Source organism: Varanus komodoensis, unplaced genomic scaffold, assembly GCF_004798865.1.
Source record: "Varanus komodoensis strain SLA01 unplaced genomic scaffold, ASM479886v1 scaffold2, whole genome shotgun sequence".
NCBI classification, from domain to species: domain Eukaryota; kingdom Metazoa; phylum Chordata; class Lepidosauria; order Squamata; family Varanidae; genus Varanus; species Varanus komodoensis.
Genome location: NW_025335568.1, coordinates 387,102 through 396,091, shown reverse-complemented (window position 1 = coordinate 396,091; position 8,990 = coordinate 387,102). Strand labels below are relative to the sequence as shown.

The window sequence follows — 8,990 nt, the reverse complement described above, 5'->3', positions numbered from 1 at the left end:
GGCGCCCGGAGGTGTGTAGCTTCTCCCGCGGGGCAGGCCGCGGCGTCCTCGGGGCTCCCTGGCCTCCGCGGAGCGGGCGCGCCCACGGGTCGCGCGGCGGGGGGGTCGACGCGTGCGCCCGGCCGGAGCCGCTCGCTGGCGTCGTCTGCACGCCGGGCGCGCCGTGCGGCGGGCCGCTGGCTGCGTGTGGGGGCGGCCGGGCAGGCCGCGTCCTGCGGCGGGTGGCGGGCAGGGCCATGCGAGCTCGGCGCCTCGACGGAGCCTCGGTTCTCTCCGCCTGGGGCGGGCGGGGGGGGAGGGGGAACCGGCGCCTCCTCCAGCATCGCCGGACCTGCGGCTTAAGAAAGGCTGGTGGGGAAAGTCTAGGCGCGGGCGCGCCCCCCCCCCCAGGATGCGCCTGGCGCTCTTCGGTAAAGCGAGCGCCGGCCCGGCCGCAACGAACCGGAGGGTTTCTCGGGGCCTGGCAGCGTCCCGCGCTTGCTTGGCGCTTTGCGGCACGTGGGGGGCGCAATGTTTGCCCCCCCGCGGGCACGGGCAGGCGCGACCTTCCTCGCGCGCATGCGATGGCACCCCCAGGTTGCCCCACACGTGAAGACACGGGCGGGGAAGAAAAACGCGAGTGGTCGGCCGAGGAATGCAATGGAAGGAGCGCCATGCGTGCATCCACAACCCGCGGCGGCCGTGTGCCCGAGGCAGCGTGATCCATTCACAGGTGGATCCGGAAGGTGGCAAGAAGCTGCGCGTCACTCGCGCCACTGCGGCCCACTTTGTGCCAGCTGCCTTCCTGGTGCCGGCGAAGGGGTTGGAAGCAACCAGTCGAGTGTTGCCCGTCCGCCAGAGGCAGCCCCTCGGCCCCGAGCCTCTTCTCAGCCTCGCGCTCCTCGCGGCTGCTCCCACAGCGTTCTTTGCGTTGTCGGCCCCCAGTGCACCGGTGGCTCTCCGGCGCTTCAGGCATTGTGCCTTCCTGACCCTTCCAGGGGCTGAACAAGGGGGCACCTGCAGGCCTCCTTCAAGCCACCTGTCGGTGCTGAAGTGCAGCCCCACTTGGCAGCTGAAGGAAGCCTGGCGGCGGCAACAGACAGGCACAACCTGCACAAGCGCAGGGACCATGAAGAGCGTCCCGCACTGCCACCGAGCATTTCACCACACTGGCCGTTCCCTTGTGGCAGCGCCTCAGATGCAGCTGCAGCCGGACGGGTTGCCACAAGCCGCCTTGTAGGATCAGAGCTGCAGAGGGCCCACCCCCTGCTCCGCACAGGACTCCGGACTAAAGTGTCCCTCGCAGCCCTTTGTCCAGCTGCACTCTGAGTGGGGGAGCCCGCCACCTCTCCAGGGAAGTTGTTCCTTGGTCATACTGCAAGTCTGGAAAATGTTCCTGCCGTCTACTCGGAATCTGGCTTTCTGCCACCTAACCTGAGCCCGTCACTGTCCTGTGCTCTGGGGTGACAAAGACGCCCTCCTTCCTCTTCATGGCAGCCTTTCAGGCGCTTTAAGAGTGCTTCCATATTTCCCTGTCGTCTTGAGGCCGAACATGCTCAGTTCTTCCAGTTTGTCATCCTAACTCTTTCCAGGTTGTCCGCAGCTTTCTTAAACGGTGGTGCCCAGAACTGCACACGGCACTCCGAGGGGTGGGGGGCAAACTAGTGCTGAGTGGAGGGGAACCGGCACGTCACGTGATTTGGGACCGATACCTATAGCAATGCACCCTGATGGCATCTGCCTTTTTTGTCCCCACATCACCTTGGTGACTAACAATCCCATGCTTTTTCACTTCCAGTTTAGCTGAGCCAAGTGCTCCCCATCCTGTAACAGTGCGTTCAGTTTTTTTTTTCCTTAGGAGCAGAACACAGCCTTCCTCCCTAGTAAATTCCCTCTGTTGTTTAGAGTGCAGCGCTCCAGCCCATCAGCCCCTAACCTCTTACTTCTCCCTTTCGGGGTACTCGCCAAGTACTAGAAGTCAAGATGGTGTCCACAGCATTCCGACTGTCCACCTGGGAGGTTTTCTCAAAGACTTAGTGAGAGGCCTCCAACGTGACACTTCAGGATTTTCTAGAATATAGGCTAGAGAACCTGGGGGTGCGAGTTTGTGGCTTTAATGTTTTTTTAAAAGGTCCAGAGAAAAGTTTTTGCATTTCTTGCATCATCTGAATCTTCTTGGTAGATTATGCTAATGCTTGCACATATTGTAAGCCCTGTATGAACCTACTAAATAAAGAAAACCAGTTTTACTTGGTTTTGGGGATGTTATTGGTTTATGAAGAGCTCTGCATGAGTGGAGACTTGGAGGCTTGTTTCATGGAATGGCACACTCTGAATCGGGGTCTTCGATGCAGAGCAGAGTAATTCTGTTAAATTGCATTTATTCCTAAACGCAAACAGGGAGTTCCTGGCTACAGTGTGAGGGTCGCTTGGGGAGTGTGAATTTAAGTACGAAACAGTGAATGGGGGTGGGCACTCACGAGCTGCCCCGTGGCACAGAGCAGTGGCCCTGCCACACCCTGCAAGGTGGCTTGTTGCTTTGGCGGCAGCTGCACAGCGGATGCTTGGCTCATCTGGCAGCTACTCCCGTCAGCCTGAAGCCACTTCCGAAGACTATGCCTAGAGGGCCTGCAGAGCCACGGAAAAGCCGGCCCAACGTCTCTTCTTTATGGCTGCCCGGAGGCGGCCACGAGGCCCTGGTGCGGAAGCCCACAGGACTTGCTGGCTCACAGGGTGGTCCCTGCCCTGGGGCCAGGTGTGGAAGGCAGGCCAGCCCAGAGGAACAAGGCACACGCTGGCAGAGGCACTGGAGGAGAGGGCGACCCGATGCGTGTGGGGAGCGGGCCCTGGCGGGCCGGGCTCCGGCAGCTGCAGGCCAGGGCGGCCCTCTCAGGGCTCGGCAGTCCGGCTCATGCAGGGGAGGGCAGGCACTTTCCACCGGCGGCCCCCGTGCAGCCGCAGCGCCAGCCACTCCTGCTGTGTGGGGCTGAGGTAGGCGGCAGGGCTGCAGCCGGCCCCCTGTGCGTGGCTCTCCAGAGCAACCCTTGCCTGGCCGGGCAGCGCTTCCAGGCTCTCCAAGCTGTTGAGGCTTCCTGGGCCGCCGTCCGGGGTGCGGATCCCGTCTGAGGAGCCTGCAGAGACCGGGCGCACGCTCAGGGAAGACCCCCAGCCGCTGGGAGGGGCCGGGACAAGGTCCCCCGCCCCAGAGGACAGCTCCAGCCCCGGGGAACCTCAGGGAGAGGCCAGAGGCGGCAACGCTGGCCGGTTCCAGCCCGGGCCACGCTGCATGTGCCGCTGTGGACAGCCCGCCTGCCAGCCCGCCCCTCCAAGCTCCCCGCTGCACCAGCCCGGGCCCCGCGGCACTCACAGCACGTGTGGAAGGCGTCCCAGGTGTGCAAGGGCAGAGAGCCCTTGCTGGGCTGTTGCAGGAGGCAGGCGACGGCGCTGTCCGCCTGCTGGAAGACGGGGAGGGAGCACACCAGCTGCCTGATCTCCGGCGAGAGCCCCGAGTCCTCGGCCTGCAGCAACTCCCGGACCAGGTTGAAGTCCTGCTGCAGCTGAAGGGCGCCCTGGAGGCTGCGCGGGACGGGAAGAGCCGCCCGTCAGTGGGGGCCGCACGGGACCTGCTGCTCTGCTGCAGTGGGGGGCTGGGGGGGCCAGGGCCCTTGGCTGCAAGGCCCTGCTCTGGTGGGGTGCTGGTTTGCACAGGCCCGCTCCTGTCCCCCGGCGGCTCACCTGAACTTGATTTTCTGGGCCAGGATGTGGTCCATCCAGGCTTCCAGGAAGGCCGTGGTGGCCTGGCTGAGGGCCAGCCCCTGGGCGTCTCGGGGCAGGAGCTGGATGCCCTGCAGCACCTGGCCCAGGACAGACTGGACGGCCGCCAAGGCGTACTCGCTGGGCGAGGCGGGCAGCTCTGCGGGGGCAACAACAGGGGAGCCTGCGACTGGGTGGGAGCAGAGGGGCCCCACTGCCCTGCACCCTCCCTCCAGGGCCCCGAGGGGGAGCCACGGGAGCTGCCCTCCCCTCCGAGGCTTCCTCCGGTCTGGCAGGTGGCCCCTGCCTCCCCAGGAGGCTCCCAGGGCTGTGCTTCGGGGCAGAGAGCTCCCCAGGTTGCTCCGAGGCTGGGACAGAGAGGCCCCGGCGCCTGAGGGAGCTGCCTGCCTGAGCCAGCCCAGGTGCCGGCTGCGCAAACGAGCAACCCCCCACAGCCACGTGTGGGCCCTGCAGCTGCTGCGGCCCCTTTCAGCTGGCAGGCAGACCTGTCTGGAGAGCGAGGCGCCACTGCTTGCCGAGCGGCATGGTCTGCCCAAAAACCTCCGCAGACATGCGCTTGCAGTCCGAGGAGAAAAGTTCCAGCACGTCGTCGGCAAACCGCTGCAGAAGAGAGGAGACACAGGGGGCTCGCACATGGAGGGGCCCGGCTGGGGGTTTCTCCAGCCGCAAATCCTCCGTGGCTGGCCACGTTTCTGAGGCGGGGGCACTGGCTTGCTCTGCGCTGAAGCGAAGGCTCCTGGGACCCAATCCACCTGGCTCAGAGCATGAGGCATCCGTCTGGACAGGAGGCTGCTTCGGTTTATGGGCCGTCACCCGGGCTCCAGGCCGAGACTTGTGCGGCCTCGGCTGGCCAACCGGTCACGGGGGCAGAGCGCAGGGCCAGCAGCACACACGTGGCCTCCTGCCCCAGGGTCCCGAGCGCCTGCTCCCAGCGGCCTTGTACAGGTGTCAGGCGGCAGCGGGGACGAGCTGGCTGCCTGTGGGATCCCACAGGCCAATTGTCACGGAGCTGAGCTACGGTCACCCATGTGACTCTCCGAAATCAGCCCTACAGGGGAGACCAGAGCCCCTGCAACTGGCCCCCGCGAACCCTCCCTCTCCAGGAGGATGCCCAGGTAGATGGCAACGGAGGCTGCAGAGAGATGCACCAGGATTAGTGGGGCTCCGCTGCCCCCTTGCTAAACGCATCCACCCGGGGCCACAGGGCTAAGCAGGGCCAGCACCAGGCCGCAGTGGCTCTGGATAGCGCAAGTCTCCCCAGGGGCCAGCGGCTCTCCTGCCACACGCCTGCACGGGGCTCCTCCAAGAGGGGACCTGCCGCTGGGTGCCTGCTGTCAAACAGCCACCTGGCCAGTCTGGGGGGCGGGGGGTTCCCCATGGCAGCACTTCGGCCTCCTACTCTCCCTGGACCCAGCCGAACGTAACCTGGGGGGGGCTTTCATTGGCCAGAGGGGGCAGGGCCAAGGGGCGCTCGACAGGCCACATCGCCGCCACAACAGGCCCGCATCATCGGCCATAACCGCTGAACAGGCCCCACAACGGCGGACAGCAGCAGCCCACAGGCCCCGCCAGGTCCGTCCGGATGGGTGTCCGGCTGCAGCCCAGCCACCCGGCGGGCCACTGCTTCTCTGCTCACCAGGCGGCCACGAGGAGGGTCTCTGCCGCCCGGGGGGCTGGTGCTCACCTGGAGGCTGGTGGCTGCGGAGTGGACGTGCTGGCCCAGCTCCTGCTCCTGATGAGCCACGAGGGGGCTGCGCAGCTCCCCGCCCCTGGGAAAGGCCGTGGCAACTGCGGCAGAGATCCCGCTTGCCTCAGCCTTCAGCAGCTGTGGGGAGATGCTTTCTAAGGGTCTGGGGAGCGCCCGGGGCCCAGGTCGGGAGGGGCTCGCAGGGGGCCACTTTCCCCGCCTCCCACCCCCTTTGGGGCAGCCGAGGGCATGGCTGGCCATCCCGGGCAGCTCACTCTTGCTCACACACTGAGCCCTGCGGGACTCCAGGTGGCCCCCAGTGCCCCGGCCGGGCCAGCTTCAACGCTGCGGTGGTGGCCCAGTTGCCGCCTGTGGGGGGCGTGGGGGAGGGGAGGGGGCGGTCACACGCAGGGACTTCCACTCACCTGCAGGTCTCCCTGGGTCACGAGCAGGAACTGGCCGAGCGACCAGGAGGCCAGGTACTGGTGGGCCCGGCTCATGGCCCAGTAGCAGGCGTGCTGGCTGGTGGCGGCCACGAGCGTGAGCAGCTCCAGGCGGGGGCCCGCGGCTCTGAGGCGGCCGGCTGCAAGGAAGGAAGCCCGTCCGGGCAGTGAGTGGCCTTGGCGGCTGGCCCCGCACCCCTCGGGCCAGCGGCCCCCCTGCTCACCTGTGCACCCGCCGGGCTGCTTGTCCAGGCACCACAGGCCGCGGGCTAGGCGTGGGTACAGGCTGCGCAGGAGCTCTGCTGTCTGGCTGCAGGCCGTGGCGGCGTCCGTGGCCATGGCGGGCCGGGGCAGGCACTTGTCAGCGAGGCTAGAGCCCAGCATGCGGCAGAAACCTGGCAGGGGGAGGCAGGGGGGGGGGGGGGGGGGGGTGGGGAGCCACCCGAGTCCACTCTGCAGCAGAGGCCGGGACCTGGCCAGGGTCAGCAGCTCCCTCGCCACCCCCACAGCCCGTGGGTCGCAGGCGCTGCAGCTCGGCGGCAGCTCTGGGGCCGTGGGCACCATCACACCTCCCCCAGGCTACCTTGGTCCCAGCGGCACTGGATGTCGCGCAGGAGGAGGCGCCGTGCCAGGCCCCGCAGCTCCTCGGTGCCGTCCGGGGGGATGCGGGCTGCAAGCGGACACAGGCAGGCATGGGCACCTCTTGGGGGACTGAGTCCTCCCGCCCGAGCACAAAGCCATCCCCGAAGCGGGCCCCAGGGTGCGGGGCAGCTCTGGGGTGGAAGGGAGTCTCCCAGGAGCTGCCCAGCCCAAGGGGGCCCTGCCTGGAGACTGGGGTGCCCGTTCCCGCTGGCCTCCCTCGATGGCTCCCTCGGACCGAGCGCCAGCGGGAGAACGCTCCGCCAGCAGGCGGAGGGGGCACTTGCCCTCGCTCACCTCCCATCCTCCACCTGGAGCAAGTGGCCCCAGAGGCTGACCCAAGGGGGGCCTGCATGTATGCCCCCCCCACTTGCTACTGCCCCCCAGAGGCCTCGCAACAGCCCGCCCAGAAAGCCGACACTCCTGGCCGCCATGCTTACCCTGAGCCAGCGCACGGCCCAGCCACAGGCCCGGAGTGGCCCCCGGCCCCTCATGGGGCTCGGCCACGGGTGCGTGGAGCTCCAGCAGGTGGCCCAAGGCGGAGGCGGTGGCGCTCCAGAGCAGTGGGCGGTACTGTGCGCACAGCGCCGCCGCGGCCTCAGCAAAGGAGGCGTCCAGCCAGCGCACGGCCTTCCAGCTGGGGAGGGGGGCTGGGCCGGGCCCCTCGGCGGGCTTCAGGTACTCGGGCGGCTTCTCCTGCTGGGGCCGGTGGAGGACGTGGTGCCAAAGCGTGTCTGTGGAGGCCACCAGTCCCTGCAGCAGGAGCAGCACCGCCTCGTCCTCCCCTTGGCACAGGGAGTGCAGCCCTGTGGAGAGACCGGCTGGGGGGGGGCCCGGGCTGGGCATCGCCCTCCTGGAGGGGCGGGCCCAGCACCCCAGCAAGCTCCCCCGCCTGTGGTGGGCGCAGGAGCCAGTGCAGCTGCTGGGCTGCCAGCCGGCCCCTCTCTGTGGCCCAGATGCGCAGCACTCGCTCCACGGGGAAGGCGTGGGGGCTGCCAAGCAGCCGGGGCGAGGGCCACAGTTCCGCAAGGGCCTGCTGCACGGCTGGGCCACGGAGTACCTGGTTGTAGATCTCCAGCCCCTGGAAGAAGTCCGTGAGCGGGGCGGCCTGCGCGGGGGGGGGCCCGGGCCAGGCCACGCAGGGCGGCCTCCACGCAGCGCTCCAGCAGCCAGGCCGCGTGCAGGGCCAGCGAGGAGAGCGCCCGCCGCATGTGCCGCAGCACCTCCTGCCACCGTGGCTGAAGCAGCACGGGCCGCAGCCAGGGGTCGCCGCGGATGCACCGCTGCAGCTCGTCCCAGTGGCAGGCGTGGGTGCGCAGCTCCTCGCACAGTCCCCGCAGCGCGCGGCCCCAGCTGACGTGGCACCCGTCGGCCGGCTGCGGGAGGCAGCGCTCGGCCCTGGCCAAGCGGCGCACGAAGCCCGAGGCGGCCTTGAGGCGGAGGGTGTAGAGGCGGGAGAGGCGTAGGTGGTGCCGGTGCTGCAGCAAGGCGTGGAGCGCGGCGCACTGGCGAGCCACGCTGCTGCGGGCCACGTGGTAGGAGAAGGCGCCCTGGGCCGTGTCGGGGGTGGCCGGGCGCACGCGGCCCTGGAAGGTCTCCGTCCGCGGGTTCTCCTGCACGCACAGGCAGCGGCTCAGCCCCAGGAAGCTGTGCTCCACCAGGGCCAGCCGGGCCAGGCCCCCGGGCGAGTCCTCCTCCTCCTCCTCCTCGCCATCGTAGGCACCTTTGCGGGCGCGCGGGGAGAGCCACAGGCTGGGGCTGACGCAGTGGCGCAGGAGTGCCTCCGCCTTCTGGAAGGGCTTGGCCAGAGTCATCAGCGAGCTCGACCCTGCAGGAGACGCACAGAGGGAAGCCGGCGCTGCCGCAAGAGGGCCCCCGGCACCCCCTGGGCCCGGCTGCCCTTGACCTGCGGGAGGGTGGGCTGCCCGCAGCGATGATCCGAGGGCGAGCACCGCGAGGCATCTCTGGGCAACCTCATTCCCTGGAGCCAACCCCTGCCCTGCCCTGCGCACCCCCTCCCGCGGGGGTGCAGCCCGCCTTCCTGGCAGGCCCCGCCAGGGCCTTTTGGCCCACTCCCCACCTCGGCCTACCTGTCCCAGCGGCCTCCACAGGCTCCCCGCCCGGGGCCGGTGAAGCTTTCCAGGGCCCCACGAGGGACGTGAGTGGGGGCAGGATGGACCCCGAGACCTGGGACACGCGGGACATGAGGAGGATGAAGATGGCGTTCAGGCCGACAGCTCCTGCCTCAACGACCTGCAAGACAGGGGCGTCAGTGGCAGCTGCCCCGCCCACGCCGCCCCTAGGGCAGCGGGCTCGGTGAGCCGACGGGGCGCTCCGCGGACCGAGGGCCCCCCGGACGGTCATTCCTGCCCCTCTGGCTCCGGAGACCAGGCCGAGGCCCCGCGGCTCCAGACGCAGAGCGGCGTCGTGCGCGCGCGCGGCTTCTCCCGCCTTGCGCCCTGAGCTCG

At 68.6% G+C, this 8,990-nt stretch overlaps 1 protein-coding gene across 1 annotated transcript in view; it reads right to left on the bottom strand.

The window, feature by feature from the left end:
• Positions 1 to 2,077: 2,077 nt before the first annotated feature.
• The window catches only part of CCDC142 (coiled-coil domain containing 142), a 7,112-nt gene continuing 199 nt past the window's right edge, over positions 2,078 to 8,990 (bottom strand). Inside the window, 12 exon segments of the mRNA XM_044428420.1 lie at positions 2,078 to 3,110; positions 3,347 to 3,555; positions 3,715 to 3,892; positions 4,239 to 4,353; positions 5,438 to 5,578; positions 5,866 to 6,023; positions 6,108 to 6,278; positions 6,467 to 6,814; positions 6,900 to 7,396; positions 7,398 to 7,649; positions 7,651 to 8,350; positions 8,613 to 8,775. Coding sequence (XP_044284355.1) covers positions 2,869 to 3,110; positions 3,347 to 3,555; positions 3,715 to 3,892; positions 4,239 to 4,353; positions 5,438 to 5,578; positions 5,866 to 6,023; positions 6,108 to 6,278; positions 6,467 to 6,814; positions 6,900 to 7,396; positions 7,398 to 7,649; positions 7,651 to 8,350; positions 8,613 to 8,727 — 3,126 coding nt within the window. The 5' untranslated portion in view covers positions 8,728 to 8,775 and the 3' untranslated portion in view covers positions 2,078 to 2,868.